The 22,522-nt window shown below is 43.1% G+C and overlaps 1 protein-coding gene and 1 long non-coding RNA gene across 5 annotated transcripts; both read left to right on the plus strand.

Moving 5' to 3' along the window:
* The first annotated feature begins 443 nt into the window (after positions 1 to 443).
* Positions 444 to 22,141, plus strand: LOC309519824 (uncharacterized protein). Of its 4 annotated transcripts, none has more exons than XM_082201028.1 (12): positions 444 to 500; positions 1,399 to 1,652; positions 4,353 to 4,474; positions 6,485 to 6,530; positions 6,656 to 6,693; positions 6,789 to 7,435; positions 14,801 to 14,906; positions 15,573 to 15,719; positions 16,543 to 16,603; positions 17,190 to 17,356; positions 18,470 to 18,571; positions 19,977 to 22,141. In XM_082201028.1, exons 2-12 carry the CDS (start codon positions 1,400 to 1,402, stop codon positions 20,097 to 20,099), a joined length of 1,812 nt encoding a protein of 603 aa, XP_082057154.1. In that variant the 5' UTR covers positions 444 to 500; position 1,399; the 3' UTR covers positions 20,100 to 22,141. The 4 variants fall into 4 exon arrangements, with proteins under 4 accessions (XP_082057154.1, XP_082057153.1, XP_082057152.1 ...); XM_082201027.1 differs by lacking the exon at positions 444 to 500 and adding an exon at positions 1,081 to 1,292; XM_082201026.1 differs by lacking the exon at positions 444 to 500 and having other exon boundaries at positions 1,081 to 1,652.
* LOC309519880 lies at positions 7,465 to 13,809 on the plus strand. The gene is made up of 2 exons (XR_014214045.1): positions 7,465 to 8,199; positions 10,312 to 13,809. It is a non-coding gene; the product is annotated as an uncharacterized lncRNA (long non-coding RNA).
* Positions 22,142 to 22,522: the final 381 nt, after the last annotated feature.

A 22,522-nucleotide genomic window follows, 5' to 3' on the forward strand; every position in this document is an offset into this window, starting at 1 on the left:
TCCCTCGGCCAATAAAGCGAGATGAGCGCCGCAACCCCAGAGTCGGTCTCGACTGGACCTAATGGTCAGTGGTTCCTTTACCTTTACCTTTACCTTTAACCACAATACTCAGTAATTTAGTATTGAGTCCCAGCTGCTAGAACTTTGCTGAGGGGTCCCCTTTCACCCTTGAAGCTGTTTGCTAAAGCAAAGACATGTACGATTGCACTGTTGCTTCATAAGAAGAAACGATAATATTTTGTTGTGGTTGTGTCCCGATACAATGGAGGGAAATTGTTCTGGGGTTCAGCCTGCACATTTGTTCACTGCTGCTGGCCCTCAGCTGTGTCCTAAGTGCAAATGCAATCCTGGCCTTTTTTTTTTAACTTTCCAAGGAATGTGGGGGAGGGGGGCACATTAAAAGGGGGAAAGATTCAGGACCACGTTGGGATGGAGAGGACCTTCACCTCCCATCATCCCTGCCCACTGACTGGCACAGGACCACTGGGTTACTACCACTGGTGCAGGCAATGACCAGTTGCCTGCTAGTATAAGGCACCTTCCTATATTCAGACAACTGGAACTGTAGGCAGAATGTTTTATTAAATGGAGGGCAGACTTGAGGCCTAGTTCCTTCCCTTGAGGCAGTAGTTACTGAATAGTTACCATGGTAACCCTAGGGGACTCCTGATAGCTGTGAATCTCTCTGTGCTTTTGAATGGGAAGGTTGTTCCCCTCTAGCGGAAACACTAGACTGCGGAGGGGAAGCAGTCAGAGCATGTAGTTTTTGAGGACCTTGAGCAGACTGTGAGCTGTGAGCAGTACCTTAGACTGCAAGGTTTCAGTCTGGGGTGAACGAGTTGTATAACAGAGTGCAAGATGTTTGCTTCCCCTTGCAATCTGCTAACAGGATCATTCTGTGCAGCTGTTTAATATTAGCTACCTGCCGCTGCCAATTACGTTTTTTGCATTGTTTTTCTGCCTTTTGCCGCCTACGTTATCTGTCAGTCAGCTGCTTCTACAGCTTAATTGGGAAACAGGGTGTGGTTTCTTACTGACAACTGACGTCTATCCAGAGTTACCTGGGTATAAATTATCTTTTTCTTTTTTTAAAAGTAGGCAGGGAACAGGCTTTGAAACACCCAGAAACGGCTTCCAGAACCTGACAGGTTACAACCCAGATTGATTTTATCCTGTAAATATTTCCCCTCTTGCTTTCATGAGCAAGTAAAGTCAGAGGATGCTGCCTCCACCAGCTTCTACCATAGGGGAACAGACAACCTAAGCTTGGTCACCACCCAGAATTCCTCCCAGTAAGTTTAGTTTGGACAGTGATGGCGCTCACATGCGGAATCATGCACCCTTGGCAATGAGTAGGAAAGTGAGCCTCATCAAGGGAATGTAATCTTCTTTCTGCAGGATGGAAGCACTGGTGAAAGTAGTTCAATCGGATACCCAGCCATTGACAGCCAGCCCAGATATCTGTGCCAAGGAAGGTTATGGCTATGCAGAGGACCAGGGGTCTCCTATGCCAGGGGAAACAGCCAGTCCCAAAAGCTATTTTCAACAGAGCCCATCTTTACCAGCTTCTGGATTAACCGAACTCAGCAGTGTGGAATCCACTACCTGGGATACATCTCCAGCCAAGGTTCAGGAGCTGCCTCCCAGGAGAGGTAAGATGAAACCTTTCTGTGCATAATTGAATACTGCCGTGCAACATGATTTGCGGTCATTTCATCAGGCAAGGAAACGGACTGGTTTCTGACCTGCTTCTTGTGATATATGTTAGTGTGCAAGAGAAATCCCCTGGGGATAGTGACCTGAGTACAGTCCTACCTCGGGTTACAGACGCTTCAGGTTGCGTTTTTTTCGGGTTACAGACCTGCTGAAACCCAGAAGTACCAGAACGAGTTACTTCCGGCTTTCAGCTGTCACGCATGTGCACAAGTGCTAAATCGCGCTTTGCGCAGACGCGCCGCTACGGGTTGCGAATGTGCGTCCCGCACGGATCATGTTTGCAACCTGAGTGTCCACTGTATATAGGAAGTGCCCTTGGTATATAAGGGAAGGGCCGTAGCTTAGGGGTTGTGCATGCAAAAGGTCCCTGGCAAATCCAGGGAGAGCTTAGAGAGATTCTGTGCCAGAAATCCTTGAGAGCCACTGCAAGTCTGTGCAAACAGTACTGAGCTAGGCAGGCCGATGGTTTTATGGAGTGTAAGGCGGCTTCCTATATAAGTGTGTTGCAATCTCTATTGGCCTGCACTGTGAAGGGGATTTCCTGCAGTGTTTTTGGAAGAACACAGAAGTGAACTGTGCACATCTGCATTCTGCATTAGACGGATGGGGCGTGCAAATTGACTGCGGCTTTGTTTTGCATTCTGCCACGTGTTAATGGTGTCCACATGCGTCACGAACGACAGGAAAGAGGCTCAAAGTGGATTTTGATTGTGAAAGCACCATTATCCTAATATGTTATGTAAGCCCAGTGTTCAAAGCATTTCAGATGCACTGTATCAGTATTATTTCCAACCCTCTGGAAAGGTTTGGTCAGCCTTGGTAGCCCATATTTCTGGCAGAGGACATGAGAGTGGGAATGAGTAGCTTGCTTACGGACACCCAGGGTGTTTCCACATTTTCAAACTTTTATCTGTTTTATACCACTTTAACCATTGTGGATTCCCTGAAAGAATCCTGATAACTGTAGTTTGACGTGAGGGACTGAGAATGCTCTGTTAGATATTCCTAGCTCTCTGCAACTAAAATTCCTAGCACTCTAATATAGTATGAGGATACAGAAGTTAAACCAGTTTAATTCTGGGGTGTGCATATGCCTTGCAGAGAGCTGGATAGGAGAGGTGAGGTTTGAAAGAACTCCCAGCCCAGGCTCCTGACCAATATGCTACCCCTCTTCATAAAACATTTTCACTTCAGATGTCACTGGATGACTTTTGGTGTCACTTCCAAATTTACAGTTGTGTGATTTGCTGAGCTTTTCAAGGCTATAACAAGAATTGAATCCCATACAGACAAGTGCAGCTAATAACTGTGAAATGAGGACCCAAACATCAAAAGAAAGCCTTAGTATTGCAATTGAGACATCTGGAGAGGCAAGTTGCACCTGAACCTCATGCATCTTTGCTGAGAGAAATCTCAGAACCTCCACCCCAAGGTTAACAGAGCTTGGTCCCAGATCCTAGGATAGGGATGAGGGAGAGAGATTCCATTTAGTTTCAAGGCTGACTTACCTAATTTGCACTTTGCTAAGCAATACCTACACTGAAGCCCAGGCATCCTTCAAAATCTGCACTTCCCCAATTTTTGCAGTGTGTTTCTGCAGCCAGGTAATATGTACAGAAATGGAGATTTTAGGGTACTGGGGGCATAAAAATGCATCAGTTGGTGTGGATAAAATTCAGGAATGTGTTCTATTAGGAAACATTGATTTGCAAAAATGTGTATTTGGGGCAAGATTATGATATTAAAAAGTGTGTATTAAGAGAAATACACCTTAAAATAGTGGTGAATTTTCATTAGAACTTTTTTTTTAATGCAAACTGATGTGAAAATGTGGAGAACTGAACTTAAGATTGGGGAAAAATGAGAAACCCACATTGACAGATTTGCCCATCCCCAAACTGGGATTGCAATGTTCTCTTTTTTTTGCAGGCAGGCTCTGGGCCCAAACATTGTTCTCCATGACCAGTTCCTAGAAGTGTTGATGGTAGTGATAGGAAGACTTGATTAATAAGATGCTTATCATTATTCATGGGAGGCCTTTTGAGTGCCGAGCATTTTGAAATTGGCAGGATTTCAAGGAATTTCCTGTTGTCAGTGAATATGCAAAGGCTGGTGGAATCCACTATGGTAGCAAAAGTATTTCAATCACCCACTCAGGTGAGAGAAATAAAAGCATATTGCAGGGCCAGTATGCTGAAATACACAGCTCCTAAACAAAACCTTCCTCCAAACAAGCGCACAAGAGTAGAAATGATTGCATTACCTGCCAAAGGGCATAGTTGGGCAACACTGAGGTCTTCTCTATACTGAAAAACCTGAATTGCTTTCATTCCCCTTTTGCCATCATGGCTTCTGTCCAAAGCATCCTAGGAATTGTACTTTAGCAAGGAGGGAAAAAACTCTGCTAAAGGTTCCCAGCTTCACAGAACATCAGATGCTATTGTTTATGTTCTGGGTGGTTGTTGTTTTTTTAAAAAAAACATTTTTTAATTATTTAAATTTTTATATATATATTTTAAAAATTATTGGTTTATCCAGTGGTGTTTATATACTGCTTTGGGAACACCAGCTGAGAGGCATGGATCAGGCCCTCTGTAAATGCATGTCACCACTTTTTGATTTATTTATTTTTCCAGGTTCAGCACTGACTGTGGGTGCCCCTCAGAAGCAGTATGTGGGCGTGAGGGTAAAAATGCCGGTGTGTGAACTGCTGAGAAAAATCCGTCTCTCCAAAGGGACAGAGTCCAGTGACATCAGGGTAAGATACCCATCCCATTTCCTGAGCATGAGGATAATGAGGATTGGGCTGTTCCCAGCGTGAGATGCCCCTTGCACCTTCCCTGGTTTTGCTAGGCTATGGGACCAACCCAAATTATTATGATTCCCAAGATGTAGATGCACACTTCCTTCAATTAATTAACTCCATGTTCTTCCTGCCCCATTTCCTTTCATCATTGTCATTAATTTATTAAAAACAGTGGATACCTTTAAAATAAAACTAAAACAATCCTGTGCAGGTGGAGACCATTTTAGGTGCGTGCAGTTGATGCATGACCACCAACGTGTGGGTCCTTTTAAGCCTGGAAGAGGCAGGGGTAGGAGCGGAACAGGCTTATGTGTGCTCTGCCAACGCACGTGGGGGCCAGGAATGAAACCCCCCATGCAAATGGATGCTGCCTGTACAAAATAGACACTTGTGGCAAAGACTCATTTATTTAGCCTGTTGGAACAAAGAAAACGTTTTCACTTGTTTCCAGAAAGTGCAGATAGTGGGGTCCCTCTTGCCATTCCATAGAACAGGGGTAAAGGTAAAGGGACCCCTGACCATTAGGTCCAGTCGTGGCCGACTCTAGGGTTGCAGCATTCATCTCGTTTTATTGGCCGAGGGAGCTTCCGGGTACAGCGTCCGGGTCATGTGGCCAGCATGACTAAGCCGCTTCTGGTGAACCAGAGCAGCGCATGGAAACGCCATTTACCGTCCCGCTGGAGTGGTACCTATTTATCTACTTGCACTTTGACGTGCTTTTGAACTGCTAGGTTGGCAGGAGCAGATCTTTGCAACTTGCAGGAGATGTTTTCCCACAGGCTACAGCAATCTTCTGGGGGTACAAGTGCTAAAGCAGCTTTTCCTTTATATGGCTTCCTCTGCTGTCACGTTATATACAAGCCCTTTGTCAAGCACTACATTGTCAAGTGTGCTTAATAAAGAGCATTAGCAGCTGCAGACACAACGCAAAGGGGAGATCTCCTGTACAAGCGTCATTAGAGGAAACAGTGCCTGCTCGTCTCAGTGGTGTCTGCACAAGAACACTTGGGTTCTGTTGCATCTCTAGGTCATTCCTGTCTGTCTCCCACTCTTCCATACTTGCAAATAATCAACCACATTCTCCACTAAAAGTGCCTCAGATGCTATACAGTAATAATTTTTCCTAAAAGGTGACTAATTCCTGCCCTTTTATTCCTATTTCTTCCTGGTGGTATCACCTCTGGTAGGATTCCATGCCAGTAATATTTCCTTTATGCTCTTGCTCATTTTGCTAAATTATTGCTTGTTGCTGTTTTTGTAGTACAGTCATACCTCGGGTTAAAGTCGCTTCAGGTTGAGCATTTTCAGGTTGTGTTCCATGGCGACCCGGAAGTAACAGGTTACTTCCAGGTTTTGCCGCTCGCGCACTCAAAATGACGAAACACGCATGCGCAGAAGTGGTGAATTGCGACTCGTGCATGCTCAGACGCAGGTTGCAATCTGCTCAGGAAGCGAACGGGGCTCTGGAACGGATCCTGTTTGCATCCAGAGGTACCACTGTATTAGCTTTCAGTTAATTTATTTACCACTTAATGTCAAAACTCGTTTACCAATTATGACCCTGTCTGAAAACACCCTAGTTCACTTTTCTAGTACTGGTGGGATAGTGGTCAGGAAATCAAACTTTGTGTTCGGTATTGACATCTATCCTTCCACTAAGAGTCACACACTAAAAGTGTGAGTTTCTGGGCTACTTCTCTGGAAGAGAAAAGTTGGCTACAACTGAAGCTCGATTTGTAGACGGGATCACCTTGAGATCACAGGGGTTCCCCTGCTTGTGTCACTGCCATTTTTTCCAGCTTTTGCCCCAGTCAGTGAGACATCTCAGGCAGTCTGTCTACAACTGTGCTGGCCAGGACTGATGGGAGTTATAGTCCAAAACCTCTGGAGGGCACTAGGTTAAGGCTGATCCATCTAATCAAGGTTCATAATTTCCCAAATACATTTTTTTTCTTTCCATAGGAAACACCTGCAAAAGCAAATACCAAAAGATCTTCAGGAAGAGCAGGTAAAAAAAGGAGAAAAACATGTGTGCGTAGGTAGGGGGCAACCCTACATGCAAAAACCCTTGCTTTAATTGTCTTGGTAAGTGAATACCTATGGATATTTATATATTTTTTTCTTCCTGTACAGGGAAAAAAAGAGCTCACTCAGAAAGGCATGACAAGCAAGTATGTGGGACACTTTCTCTCTTCCGTAGCCAGCATTTCCCAAGCAAATCAGACCGCAGACCTCACACATTCATTTCTTTCTCTTCTTTTTAAAGAACTGCTGTCAGGCTCAGACAGCCTTAAAAAGCACGGAGGACTTGGACATCCTAGTCGAAGTACTTCAGGAAGACCTGAACAAGAGCCACTCCAAGCTAGAGCCTCAGTTGCCTACGCAGTTCCCGCATGGCGCGACCCAGGGATTTCCGCCTCCCTGGTGGGAAACCAACGGCAACTCACAACCAGATGGCAACTGGCTGAGAAGCAGCTGGGAGTCTGTCGGATTTCAGCCGTTGTCTGCTTCAGGCGCATTGCCTCATCCACATGCTGAGATTTCCTATGGTTTTGAGTGCAGAAAGATGCAACAACCTCTGGATCTGATCGACACGTTCCAGAATTCCTGCGTGGAAGAAAGATGCTGGCTGAGGAATGGGTCTGTTGAACATCCTGGGGAGAGTTCCCAAGGCTTTGCCAAGGAGATTAGGCCTCACTGCCACGACCCACTGGGGCAGGCTTTGCCAGCGACTTTGGAAGAGGACACTGCTGCCTTGCATGGCAGGGGATGCCTGAAGGCAAGTGCGTGGTCTTCCATGGACCAGGAGGCTCCTACTATTTCTTTCTTCCAATTCCAGCTCTGCCGCGAGGAGAGTCGGCTCAGGGGCATCACGGTGGACAAGTTGCTCATGTCGGATAGAAATGGGAACAGGTTGGTCAGTGGTTTGGTTTTGCACCTGACAATACTTTATTTTTTATTTTATTTTTCAAAAAAAATGGTTTTCCCAGTATTATAAACAAACAAACACATAAGACAAACAAACATAAATCATAGCCTTATTGAAAATTACACTTGCTAACTTTGTTAAGTGACTTCCCCGCTTCCCCTTGGTTGAATTTCATTGCATATCCTTTTAACGGTTTCCCAAATCATAATTCTTATAAAATTTAACTTAAACATTAACATCCTTAAATCTTCACTTTATGAAATTAAACATATTAATTCATCACTTAACATAAATAAAATCCTAAACCAATTAAGTATCTGCAAGCTGTTTTCAGTTAATTTAACTTAACATATTTAACTAAATAATCATTAAATTTAATCTACTCTTCCTGATCTCCTCCTTCTGGTGACAATACTTTAAAAACTTAAAACATCTTTTAACAAAACCCTTTGTAACTTGGGTGATGGAATGGTTATACGCCCCACGATTCTTGCTACCTTTTCCCCATGGCCTTTGTTTCATTTCATTGCGGTTCACAGATGTATCCTGAAAGCTGCTGTGAGTCTGTGTGTTTACTTTCTGACCAGTGTCCATTGCAATGTTCAGAGTAACATGTGCAAAACAAAAGTGAGAAGGGGGAAGTTCCCTGCCCCAACAAACTTGAAGCCAAATACCAATAACTAGGGAGAAAGGGAAGGGAAGAATTTGGTAATGAATTTTAGTAAATGCCGTGGCTTAAAATCTCAAGGTTTTTTTTTATAAGATATTTATTAAGATTTTCAAAGTATTACAAAGTGAAAAAAATAAAATACAAAAATACAAAATAAAAATACAAAATAAAAATGGTTACAAACAACTCATTCTTTCCATTACTTATTTTTCATTAGCTTATTTCCCGGACCTCCTCACGCCTCCCTTTTTTGCATTCCAGTTCAGTTTGTTGGTTCAGCAAATCCTCACCCTCTTTGTTTATGCTAATCTTTAATCTTAAAATCTTAAAATATTGTAACGTTAAATTTTTACCTATTAATAATCCATTTTTCATATTCCCTTATAGTATTACAGCCGAAAACCACTTAATTTCTATCCAACATCATTCTAACATTCATTAATTTTACAATATTTCTGTAGATAGTCTTTAAATTTCTTCCAATCTTCTTCCACCGACTCTTCTCCCTGGTCTCGGATTCTGCCAGTCATTTCCACCAATTCCATGTAGTCCATCACCTTCATCTGCCATTCTTCCAGGGTGGGTAGATCTTGTGTCTTCCAATACTTTGCAATGAGTATTCTTGCTGCTGTTGTGGCATACATAAAAAAAAGTTCTGTCTTTCTTTGGCACCAGTTGGCCGACTATGCCTAGGAGAAAGGCCTCTGGTTTCTTCAAGAAGATATATTTAAATACCTTTTTCAATTCATTATATATCATCTCCCAGAAAGCCTTAATCCTTGGGCACGTCCACCAAAGGTGAAAGAATGTACCTTCAGTTTCTTTACATTTCCAACATTTATTATCGGGTAGATGATACATTTTTGCAAGGTTGACTGGGGTCATGTACCACCTGTATACCATTTTCATAATATTCTCTCTTAAGGCATTACATGCCGTAAACTTCATACCTGTGGTCCATAACTGCTCCCAGTCAGCCATCATTATGTTATGTCCAACATCTTGTGCCCATTTAATCATAGCAGATTTCACCGTTTCATCCTGAGTATTCCATTTCAACAGCAAGTTATACATCCTTGACAAAATCTTAGTTTTGGGTTCTAACAGTTCTGTTTCTAATTTTGATTTTTCCACCTGGAAACCAATTTTCTTGTCCGAATTATATGCCTCCATAGGCCAGACCTAGTAGTTTTTTCCTGCGTCAACTCTAACTTTCCTATTCCATCTGCTATAACACTCTCATGAGAGTCCAAGGTCGATCCCACGGCTGGAATTTGTTTTGAAATAGAAAATTCCTCTAGCCCAGTTGTTATTGTAACAATGTCAAGACTCCTCTAGGGGGACACAGTAACAGCCAAAGCTTGCAACTTTAAAAAAAGGAAAATAGTCCTTATAGGTCCCCCAGTTCACATAAAAACAACAGTTTCAGTTGCACTTAATCAGTTACTTTAAAACCAGGAGAGGTTCAGAAACACTGTATCTCTTTTGCAGAGTTAACTGTCAAAAGTCCTCTGCTTACCGATAGGCTTTCCACAGAGCGGCATTCCTTATCTCGGGACAGTCCGTTCCCAGGTTTTAGGCGGTGGATTTTATCTTCCTTTCCCCCCTTTTTTTGCAGATAAATACAGTTCAAACCTTTCCCCCCTCCTCTCCTGCAATCCAGAGGGGAGATTGCTTTCCTGATGTTGAGATTTAAATCTTTTTTCAAGCGTCTTTCAGAGTTTCCGCTTACAGTCTCTTTGCTTTGATCTATTTACAAGAAAGGAAGGCAGACTTCCTGTTTATACCTTCCCGCTTTGGTGCTGAATTTACTTGTTTTTCCCTTTAAATCCAATTTAATCCTACTCACGGGTAGTTGCTTTCAAAGTCAAATTGTCCCAGGAAGAAGTCAGCACTCTCTGATAACGGCTATGCGGCTTCACTCCGCGGAAGAAGCAGTCGACTCTCAGCACCGCGCCGCTCACCCTGTCTCGCTCCGGAGCCCTTAAAAGGGTTCCTTTCGCAATTTTGGGGGGCACAAAAGGTGCCCGCCGAGTCCCCACGTTCACAGGCTTCAGCCGCCTGTGATTTTTAAAGGGCCCCCGCTTCGCCGCAGCGGTCAGACCCGATCCCGCGGAGCTGGTCCCTCAGAGACTCAGAGGGAGTCCGCCATTGTCGATGGCGCCAACCCGGAAGTCCTAAAATCTCAAGTTTTAAACCATCCAAGGAAGGGATTGTGGATCTGGAGGACAATGGCTTTCTTATAGATATATCATAAAGGTAAAGGGACCCCTGACCATTAGATTCAGTCGTGGCTGACTCTGGGGTTTCGGCACTCATCTCGCTTTACTGGCCGAGGGAGCCGGCGTAGAGTTTCCTGGTCATGTGGTCAGCATGACTAAGCCGCTTCTGGCGAACCAGAGCAGCGCACGGAAACGCCGTTACCTTCCCGCCGGAGCGGTACCTATTTATCTACTTGCACTTTGACATTCTTTTGAACTGCTAGGTTGGCAGGAGCAGGGACTGAGCAACAGGAGCTCACCCTGTCGCGGGGATTCGAACCGCCAACCTTCTGATCGGCAAGTCCTAGGCTCTGTGGTTTAACCCACAGTGCCACCCGCGTCCCTAGATATATCATAGGAAACTTGTAAGTCCATAGGTCTGTCTAGCTCAGCATTGTCTACACTGACTGGCAGTGACTCTCCAGAATTTCAGACAGGGTTCTCTCCCACCCCTACTGAGAGATACCATCTGTACACAAAGCAGGTGCTTTGCCACTGAGTTAGATCTCTTCCCATAAAAACAAAGGAAGATTCTAGTCCTCATGGGCTGGAATAAAAGGCTAATTTAAAAAGGAAGCTGCCTTCTAGAGGCGGGCCACTACGTCCATCTAGCTCAGGGGCCAGCAACCTTTTTCAGCAGTGGGCTGGTCCACCGTCCCTCAGACCATGTGGTGGGCCGGACTATATTTTGTGGGAGGAAATGAATGGATTCCTATGCCCCACAAATAACCCAGAGATGCATTTTAAATAAAAGCACACATTCAACTCATGTAAAAACACCAGGCAGGCCCCACAAATAACCCAGAGATGCATTTTAAATAAAAGGACACATTCTACTACTCATGTAAAAACACGCTGATTCCCGGACCACCCGCTGGCCAGATTGAGAAGGCGACTGGGCCTCATCCAGCCCCCGAGCCTTAGGTTGCCTACCCCTGATCTAGCTGAATATTGCATACACTGTCTGGCAGTGGCTGTCCAGGGTTTCAAAAAGAAATCTCTCCCAGTTTTACCAGTAGGTACCTGGGATTGAAACTGGAACCTTCTGCATTCAAAGCAGGTGCTATAATACAGCTAAAGCTGGGGTTTTGTTTCTGGTGTCTGCATGCCCTTTAATCACTAGGTAATACTACTCCAGCTGGCTTCTTTTTACTCTTCAACCAGCATGTCACCTAAAAGGAATCTCCAGCACCGCTAACAGACCACCACACACTTTTTCTTTGTTTTTTACTCCTGCTCTCTGCCTTACAAGGACATGGCTTGTATTCCACTTAGCACCAGAGGCAGATCTGAAGCTGCCCTTTATATTTTTTAAGGGTGAAAAGGGATCTTCCACTATGTTTCTTTGCCCCAGCAGCCCCTGGGGCAATTGGAACTCCCTGCTACACCCAGCACGATCTAACAATTTAGTCTGAGTAATATCTCCTGCACTCTATACTGCTAAAAACCACAGTCCTTGAGGACTTTTCATCACATCCAGGTTTTTCTTCCTTTTACCCTCATTTTAAAAATAAAATAGCCCAGCTTTTACCAAACTGGTGCCTTCCAGATGTTTTGGACTACAAGTCCCATCAGCACCAGCCTGGGAGTTGTAGTCCAAAACATAGATCAGCTTGGTGAAGGCTGATCTATCTTGAAAAAGGGTTTGGGAAAACCTGGAAGCTATCTTACTGCTATATAGTTGGTCCCAGCAGGTTTATGTGTATTATTATCCCCATATTATAGATGTGTTGGGGACTAAGCCCTCTGCTTATCCTCTCAGCCACAGCACTAATTTTACTATTCCTCTTATTGCTAACTTACCAATACAGTGGTACCTCTGTACCACAAATTTGTTAATTTGTTCTGGAGGTCCGTTCTTAACCTGAAACTGTTCTTAACCTGAGGTACCACTTTAGCTAATGGGGCCTCCCACCTCCGCCACACAATTTCTGTTCTCATCCTGAAGCAAAGTTCTTAACCTGAGGTACTATTTCTGGGTTAGCGGAGTCTGTAACCTAAAGCGTCTGTAACCCGAGGTACCACTGTATGTCATTATCATAGTTCTTGGAGTGGCAGAAGCTGATGGTGCTTCTCTGCCATCGATTTTCTTTCCTTCCTTTTTTTTCAAACATGATGGCCATAAATCTGAATGAGAAGGTTATCCAGCAGCGTCAGGTCACTGATAAGGGAACAGGGAGGAGACTTCCAGAGAACTCAGAGGGCCTATTCTCTGGAAGTGGAACAAAACAAAGCAACGTTTTATGAGCCATTTCAGTAGAAATGTGTATGTTTCTATTTCAAATATTTGCTTCTAAATCTTAGATCTAAAATAAAGGGAAATCCCTTTCCTCTTTCAGAGCTGAGTCAAAGCGAGGCGGTGCCCCTTATTTGGAAACTGAATAACTTTGAACCAGCATACCGCTGCGGTGTATAGAATCTATGATTCTATGTATCATACAATCAAAGAATTGTAGAGTTGGAAGGGACCCTGAGGGTCATCTAGTCCAACCCCCTGCAGTGCAAGAATCGCAACTAAAGCAGCCATGACAAATGACCAAACCAACCTCTGCCTTAAAAACCTCCATGGAAGAAAGTATTGGGGCTTGGATAGATATCTGGGGTTGGAGTGGGGTCCCCCCCCCATTTTGCTTTCATGTTTTGCTAGTCTTAAATCCAGTTCCCCACAAGATTAATCTCCATGTGGAGGAAGGAGTTTTCTCATCTGCAATCCTTGAGAGATGTTGCCAGTCAGTGTAGACAGTATTGAACTAGATTGACCAATGGGCTGACTCAGCATAAAGCCGCTTCCTATGTTACTATTTGTTAAATTTGCAAATAGCAGGGGTGGGGATTGTAGCTGGGCCTTAGCTCAGTGGAAGAGCATCTGCTTTGCATGCAGAAGGTCCTAGGTTTGATCCCCGGCATCTCAGTGGGAGGCAACTTCCTATGAGCCTGTGAAAATATCCTTTTGACGTTTGCCCAGCAGCAGAAGCTCTCATTTCAATTCAAGCTGCCTCTTCTTCCTTGCTGTTTCTCTGTTTTGCAGAACCACATACTCCCCAACATTTCTCCGATGAAAATAGGGCATCTTATTCAACAACAACAACTTTATTATTTATGCCCTGCTTATATGACAGCATTGCCCCAGCCACTCTCGGCAGCTTCCAACATACAGTGGTACATCGGGTTAAGTACTTAATTCGTTCTGGAGGTCCGTTCTTAACCTGAAACTGTTCTTAACCTGAAGCACCACTTTAGCTAATGGGGCCTCCTGCTGCTGCCGCACCGCCGGAGCACAATTTCTGTTCTCAACCTGAAGCAAAGTTCTTAACCCGAAGCACTGTTTCTGGGTTAGCGGAGTCTGCAACCTGAAGGGTATGTAACCTGAAGCATATGTAACCTGAAGTACCACTGTATATAAAAACATAATAAAACATTAAACATTTTTTAAAAATCCTATACAGCTTCCTTCGGATGTCTTCCAAAGGTTGCATAGTTACTTGTCTCCTTGGCTCTGGGGTTGCATATCTTCATATCCTCCAACATTTCTTCAATGAAAATAGGGACTTCCTTTTTTTATTTTATTGGTTTTAATTCATTTTATAACACCATACAGACAAAGGGACATACACAACACATTCACATACATTGGTAACATAACACAAAACATTTACTGACTTCTTTTCATCTCGGTTTCGGAGTGTATTATAGAAATTTTTCTATCTGCAGTTTCTTTTCCTAAAGAGAATTTTTTTCATCACAAGTGTTATATCACGCCTACTGTGCTTTAAGTTTTTTTAACCTCTGTTTCCATGTACACCATGAATTTATTCCAATCTTTATTAAACTTTGTATCTTTTTGATTTCTTATTTTCTGTGTCATTTTTGCCAATTCTAAATAGTCAAGTAGTTTAGATTGCCATTCATTTATAGTTGTACAGGTGGTATGTAACGCCCGTAAAATTGGGAAAAATATATAAAACTGGTGATAAACTATGTTGGAAATGCAAAAACAAGGAGGGCGAGTTCTATCATATGTGGTGGTTGTGCGAGCCTATTAAAAAATTTTGGGAATCAATTTACAACGAACTAAAAAAAATCCTTAAATATACCTTTATAAAAAGACCTGAAGCCTTTTTGCTGGGGATAATTGGAGGGGAAATAAAAAAGGAAGACCAAACACTCTTTCAGTATGCGACAGTGGCTGCCAGAACTCTAATAGCGTAGAATTGGGAGACAACAAGAATCCCAACTAAAAAAATAGGGACTTCCTAAGGAAAAGAGGGACATTCCAGGATCAAATCAGAAACCGGGACAGCTTCTGTATATCCAGGACTGTCCTTGGAAAATAGGGACACTTGGGGAGCCTGGAACCACCTGTGGCATTTCTGAAACCAAACCAAAACTCCTCTTGTTTTCTCTCCCCTTCTGCCCAGGCTTCTTCACAATGCTGTTTCTCAGGGGAAAAGGGCACTGGCATATGCGCTGGCAAGGAGGTTTGCACATCTCAACAGACTTGATGGGAAGAACGCAGCGAAACAGGTACGAGCCACTTTTTAGCAGAAGGCTGTTTGCAGGGCAGCTGTTGGTAATTTTATAGAAATGGACCACATGAAACAGAGCAAAAAGTTAATGAAAAGTTGCAAGCTGCATTTAAAAAAAATGCAGAAACCATTTGTCCACTAATCCCCCAAAAGGTCAACAGAATAAGAGAGTTTTCACTTGTCTGTGAATGATAAGTATCTTAAGGTGCAAGGGGAGGGAGCCCATAAGGGGAAATAGAATGGCGAGACTTACTTTTTTCTAGGCCACACTCCCTAACGCTAATTCACGTTAACTGAAAGCCAGCTTTTGAAACTGCTCTTGCACTTGTTTCTCTACCAGTGGTAGGAAACCTCATACAGCCTCAAGCAGAGAGGAGGAATCTGTGGCTGTCAAAATATGCTAGGATTTCAACTCCAGTCAGCCCCAATCAGCATGGCCAGTGATCAGAAGTGGGATGGGAATTGTAGTCTAGCAGCATCCTGGAAGGGCGGGGTGGGGGGGTGCGCGACAGGTCCTCTTCCCTTTGCATGGATGTAAAGATTATTGCTTGCTAAATTGCAGCAGTTGTGATATTAACAACACAGTGACAAGGTGCTACTCTCACTTGTGAATTGCTCAAAATTTCTATCCCTCCTTCCCCATCTTTTTTTAAATCCTTCGAAGACTGCATTGCACATAGCAGCTCAAAAGAACCATCATCTTATTGCCAGCGACCTGCTGTCTCTGGGTGCTGATGTAAACGCGAGGGACAGCTCAGGGAAGACTCCCTTGCACTTCTGTGCTGAGAAAGGTTATCTGAGAGTCTTGGAAGTAAGTAGAATTTGAAAGTGGGGCCTGGCTGGGTTATATGTCTATTAATTTGAGGTAGGGATGGGGGGAAATTCAATCCAGGTCACCTTTAAACCCAAACCTACCTAATCTGTACAGTGGTACCTCAGGTTACAGGTGCTTCAGGTTACAGAATCCACTAACCCAGAAGTAGTACCGTGGGTTATGAACTTTGCTTCAGGATGAGAACAGAAATCGTGCTACGGTGGCACCAGGAGGCCCCATTAGCTAAAGTGGTGCTTCAGGTTAAGAACAGTTTCAGGTTAAGAACGGACCTCCGGAACGAATTAAGTACTTAACCTGAGGTACCACTGTACTTCCTGAAACAATATGCAGACTGAAGTACAGCCATGCTTCAAAATTACTACCACTCTGAATTTTGCAGTGAAGTTCTCCAGCCAAGGACTGTGTACGAAAATGTCTATGTCTGTGTGTGTGTGTGTGTAAGTAAAGTGTGCATATACATGCATATATTAATAAAAATATTGTGGGGAATGTATGGTATCTGGGGAAACTGCTTGCAGAAATATGTATGTATATATGTCAAAACTGCCTACAAAAATGTGTTTATTATAAGAGTTTTGCACTAAATACTGGTGAATTCGTACCATTTTTTATTATTATAAAAAATCGCAATGTTCTGCAGAAATGCGACCTAAATTTAAGATTAGAAAAATGAGAAACGGAGAGAAACCAACACTTGAGAGATTTGTCCATGCCGATCTTTTTGCAGCTGTTTGGTCCACTCTTACTGCAGCCTGAAGTCAGGATATTTAAAGTAGCCACGTCTCTTTTTCCATGGCAGGTCTTGAAAAGCTGTCAGGAAGTTGGCATCCACGTTGAAGTAGATGCAACCGACAATCAGGGTATGTGAAGAAGTTTGGTGAGGATAGGAAACTCTTCCTGCCTCTTAGGATACAATCTGTCAATCAAGGCATGCACCTAATACAGTGGTTCTCAACCTGTGGGTCCCCAGATGTTGTTGGACCACAACTCCCATCATCCCTGAGCTCTGGCCTTGCTAGCTAGGGGTGATGGGAGTTGTAGTTCAACAACATCTGGGGACCCACAGGTTGAGAAAGGCTGACCTAATACATAGAAACCAGCCACATATCTTGCTTTTCCTTAATTAACTGCAGACATGGGGGAGCCCAATGTTTACAGGGAAGGCAATGTGTGTGATGGGGGGGGACGTATCTATTCACTCCCCCCCCAACGATATTCCCTCCCTCAATCTCCCAGTACCACACAGGGAAAGAGATGGGATCTCTGTTCCAACCACAGTGAGAAAGTGATGATACGAGCCTCCACTCTCTGTTGTTTTCCCCACTGTGAACTGGACAGGCACATGCCTATAATTGTTGAATAGAGAGCAAAATGCATGCTACATGCTAAGCACACGTCTGGTTTGGCCTGCAGTGTCTAATGCTCCTTCTGCTCCTCTCTAAACAGGCTTAACGCCAATACAGTGCGCGGCTTTGGCTCACTGCGCTCTCGCGATGGACTCGGACAGCCGCCATCTCTCGGCTGAGACATGGAAGCTTCTGAACCTCCGTAAGGATCAGATACTGAGTGGTATCAAGTGCTTGATACAAATGGGAGCCAACCCATGGGAGCAAGTAAGTGCTTTGGTCTCAAACGGAAATGTAGCTTGATTTTATGAAGGGTTTTGGAGTGGGTGTAGGGTCTTTTTCTTTCCAGGTCTTTCCCCTTCTGCTCACTCGTATCCTTTCTCCTATCAGAAACGAGAGTTTTGCCAACTGTCAGAGGCTTTCCACACTTTTTTTTTTAAAAAAAGGATTTGTGGTACAGTCGTATCTTGGTTTTCGAACAGCTTAGTTCTCGAACCTTTCTGCTCCCGAATGCCGCAAACCCAGAAGTGACTGTTCCGGTTTGCGAACTATTTTTGGAAGCTGAACATCCGACAGGGCTTCCACAGCTTCTGATTGGCTGCAGGAGCTTCCTGCAGCCAATCAGAAGCTGTACATTGGTTTCTGAACATTTTGGAAGTTGAACGGACTTTCGGAACAGATTCCATTCGACTTCCAGGGTATGACTGTACTACAAAAGAGAGTGCCAACTGGCATAAAATTGGTGTCGGTAAATCATGTGCATAGATACAAATTTGGAAATAGTGGATGGTAGCTAACTAACTTCTACTCAGAGCAAACCCATTAATATTAGTGGACCTAAGTTGTTTTTATTTCTATTCCTTTCATTTCTATATTGCTTTATATTTTTAAGAAAAAAATCTGAAAGCAGTTTACTACACATTAAAGCATCAAATGAAACACTCTGGAATAAAATATTGCTGAAGGTAGTCAAATATAAAATATACATTCAAAGCAGCATAATTAACAGGAAACTTAAAATAGTAGCTTAAAGATTTCAAAATAAAATGTTGCAAAGTAAATCAAGTACAGAACGAATATTTAACACAGCAAAGTTGACAAAGCAAATTATATTAAACCTTTCAAAAGAAAGCATTACTAGAGGAAGTCAGATGTAAAATGCGCATTTAAAGCAGCTATTCTCCTAAAGCAGGACACACTGCCACTCTGCTAGGAACCCATGTATTAAATTGCTCTTGGTTCCAGAGATACCGTAGTCTTCTTGATACATGTATGTTCTTTCGTTGACATGTTTTGCTGGGATCTCCTCTGAGCATAATGTCTACGCAAAAGCTGTATCCAAACCAGGGGACTATGACTACCCTCTTATTCTTTTCCTAGGGAACAAACTCATCAAGTCGAGTTTCAAATTATTTTGCAAAAGTCCAGCAAAATAGTGAACTGATGTGTTTTTTCCAAACTCACAGGTCCCAAAGGCAGCAGGTAATTCTATTGGGTTGGTGAAAAGGGTGGCAGGGAGACTGCAAGAGGATTGGTTGCTTTGCCAGTTTTTGTGTGTGTGGTCCTTAAGTATTATGGATGACAGACAGAAAGGAAAGAGAATGAAGCATTCAGTCATAAAACCAGCCAGATGGGCGGGGCATAAATAATCAGTTGTTGTTGTTACTTGGGAGTAGGAATGTGGGAGAAATTCAGTTCCAGTCTGCATCATTTAAAGGAGAACCTAATTCTGTGCGGGAGGCACGTTCGCAACCCACAGCACCAGGTCTGCGCACGCGCGGGTTGCGATTCAGCGCTTCTGTGCATGTGCAAAGTGCAATTTAGTCCTTCTGCGCATGCGCAACCTTTGAAACCCGGAAGAAACCCATTCCGGTACTTCCGGCTTTTGGCGCGTCCGTAACCCAAAAAAACACAACCTGAAGCGTCTGTAACCCGAGGTATAACTGTATTATTATTATTATTATTATTATTATTATTATTACTGTATTATTATTATTATTATTATTATTATTATTATTATTACTATTATTATTACTACTACTACTACTACAATGGTACCTCGGGTTACAGACGCTTCAGGTTACATACACTTCAGGTTACAGACTCCACTAACCCAGAAATAGTACCTCGGGTTAAGAACTTTGCTTCAGGATGAGAACAGAAATCGTGCTCTGGCAGCGTGGTGGCAGCAGCGGGAAGCCCCATTAGCTAAAGTGGTACCTCAGGTTAAAAACAGTTTCAGGTTAAGCACAGACCTCCGGAACGAATTAAGTTCTTAACCCGAGGTACCACTGTATCTAAGTTCCCATGCTTGGTTGCAACAGTTTTAAAAAAAACTTTAAACAGAGCTTAAAAACTTACAGTTAGGGGGAAAATGCAAAAATTTGTATCCTTTAATTAAATGAAACAGACACACATTGCCTCATTGTTATTTTTTTTAAGCCCAGATCACACTAATGAAGTTGCAAAATAACTCTGGGGATTGAGGGCAGGAGAGAAGGTGAATACATGGCATTACAAAGCACCAGGCAATCTGTACTTGGCATAGCCAGCTACTGTTGCAGACTTGCAGAACCCAGCCTTGGCAGTAGGCTGTAGGGGACACTGAAGTCCCACCTTTGCCCCCTGAGAGTCTTCTTCAGCAGCCCCTGGGGCTTTGGGGGTTTCATTAGTCAGTACCTGCCCCCTGCCTCGTATATCATTGCAACCTTCAAAAGTAGAAATGCCCTTCCTTTTTGTTTTGTTTTTAAATTAAAGCTAATATCCTTAGGAAATGCAGATTCTTCCGTCAATACAGCTTTGCTGAGATTCTGTGGAAGCCTGGCTTATGCATAGCTCTTGTCCGTGTTAGGAAATGAGACTGATTGAATACTTTCACTTTGCCCAGGATTACGGCTTGCTCTCTGAACTAGATGAAATCACCCTTCTGTATTTGCAAGGAGAAGATGTGGAGCCACCAATGGTTTCTTTTCCAAGTTTCCTCGACCGTTCCCATGAAAGTGCAATGTAAACAGGACACTTAAGCACACCAGGAAGCAGATGTGTTTCAGGCTTTGTATACTTGATGATCTGAAGCCCGCAGATGCCTCGATGGACTTCAAGAAACCTGGAGTGCCATTTCTGCCAGGCTGTTGGCGAAAGAACAGCTTGAGAATAGACAGTAAAAGTCTTTGAACCTGTGAAGGCTTGGGCTTTGCTGGATTCATGTCCTCAGAAAAATTGTAATGGAAGAACACTGAAGATTATAGATGGGAAAGGCTGGCTCTATTTCCCCAAGCCATATGTGTCAAGATAGAGAAGCTCTGAGGTCTTCTCCCCTGCCTTAAATGACCTTGCTCTCAAAATATCAAGTGCAGGAGAAGATGCTCCTTAATGGATGGTGGTCCATGGAGCAAGTGGTCCACGGAGCAGGCACAGATTATTGCCATGCAAAAATTCAAACTGGTCCCCTACAGAGGGAGGGCTTCTGTATCTCATTGGCAGAGCACCTGCGTTTTATCTCTGGTGTTACCCTGGGGAAAACAAAGCCACCCTTGATCTGAGGATGTAATTTCAGCAAAGCCACAATGCTTTGTTTATCGATGCAATCAAGGTTTATGGAGGTTGTTTTGAGTGTGTATAAGAAATGCACAGATGAATCTGGAACCGGACAAATGGAGCTGGGCATTTCACCAGGGCTGAGTGAAAACTGCTCCCCCATAATTCTGTACACTGAATTTTTGGTGAAAGCTCTCGATACAGTATTATGTAAACAAACAAACAAACATGTGTACAAACCTCTTGTACCATCTCCAAGATGAAGACATTTAATACGGCACAAGCTTTTGTAGACCGCAGTTCAATTCAACAGGTGCAATTTCCTTTGCATCATGAATCTTTCTTTCTTTTCTTCCTTCCTTCCTATTTAATGAGTGAAACCTAAAATCTACCTAGCATCTGCCACAATCCAGTCCAAAGTTCATTGTGCTAAAATCGTTTGAGGTTGGGGCTGAATTGCATCCATTGCTCTGACATCCTATATTTATGGATCTTTTTGATTGGACCCAGCACAGGGATGGGAAACCTCCAGCCTATGGGCCAATCTTGGTCTGCCTGTCAATCAGCTGGTATCACTTTTTCCTGCTCTGTGTGTGTGAGAGAGAGGGTGGGGAGGGAGAAGTTTCAAGAAGACTCCTGTTGGGCAATAATTTTTTAAGAGAGCTCATTTCCCATGTAGTGGAAACAGCTTTCTTTTGTTTTCTGCAAGTCAAACAGGTTTTTTGGGGGGGCGAGGGAATACAAACACCTGCCAGATCTGTTTAATGATAGACAAAAGTTAGCTAGAAGATACTGTGTACAGTGATTCCACTTTGAGATTTCCCCTCCTCTCCCTCTCTGCACACCAAGACCTGCACTTTACCTCTTTGTTCAACAACTTGCTCATAGCTCTATGTCCGGTTCCAAATGTTGCCCTTTCTTTTGGTAAGCTTTGGTTCTTAAGTTAGTGGTTTCTGTGAAACTTCATTAGTTGCTACACATGGAGCAATACGATACTAATAATGTTTTTGTAATTAAAAAAAAAAAGCAAATTGAATATATCCAGCAATTGGTGAACATGATGAATTCCCACTGATGTCAATGGGAAATGTATTTTTTCAAACAAAAGATTGTGTATAATAAGATGAACCTCATAAATGGTAAATATTTGTAAATGCACATCGATTATGGTGTTGAGAAAGTTTGGGGGTTTTTTCCATGTAGTTTATTTTTCTTTGAACTGTTTTGTTGACTGAAGTTGAAGATTACTGCTGTTTTAATGATTTTTGACTTAAAAGTACATGCTCTACCATAAAATGTACAACCTACTATAAGAGAAAACATGCAAATCAATCCAATAAGTTTATGGAAAGATGGGCATTTTTTTGTGTAATGTTCTGGAATAATAAACTTAATGTACTACCCTGTGCTGTCTTTAATTTGCTGTAATGTTAATAGTTACTTTTTATGTCAGTAGTTGGAATTTTGGTTGTCAATGCTTTAATGATCTAATAAAGAATATATCTATTTTTAAAAGGTTGCATTCTTCCAAATGCAGTGAAATAATCATCTTGCACATCTGGCTGTGTAGTTCCTCCAGAATCAGCAAATAAAAGTACATGTGAAAAGGATCTAGGAGTCTTGGTTGACCACAAACTTGACATGAGCCAACAGTGTGACGCGGCAGCTAAAAAAGCCAATGCAATTCTGGGCTGCATCAATAGGAGTATAGCATCTAGATCAAGGGAAGTAATAGTGCCACTGTATTCTGCTCTGGTCAGACCACACCTGGAGTACTGTGTCCAGTTCTGGGCACCACAATTCAAGAAGGACACTGACAAACTGGAACGTGTCCAGAGGAGGGCAACCAAAATGGTCAAAGGCCTGGAAACGATGCCTTATGAGGAACGGCTAAGG

This window comes from Podarcis vaucheri (genome assembly GCF_965113315.1).
Source record: "Podarcis vaucheri genome assembly, chromosome: 15".
In the NCBI taxonomy this organism is placed as follows: domain Eukaryota; kingdom Metazoa; phylum Chordata; class Lepidosauria; order Squamata; family Lacertidae; genus Podarcis; species Podarcis vaucheri.

Coding starts and splice junctions, on each gene's coding strand:
- LOC309519824 (XM_082201028.1), top strand. CDS start 1,400: ATGGAAGCACTGGTGAAAGTAGTTCAATCGGATACCCAGCCATTGACA. Junction 6,531..6,655: donor AAGATCTTCAGGAAGAGCAG/GTAAAAAAAGGA, acceptor CTTCCTGTACAG/GGAAAAAAAGAGCTCACTCA. Junction 14,907..15,572: donor GGAAGAACGCAGCGAAACAG/GTACGAGCCACT, acceptor AATCCTTCGAAG/ACTGCATTGCACATAGCAGC.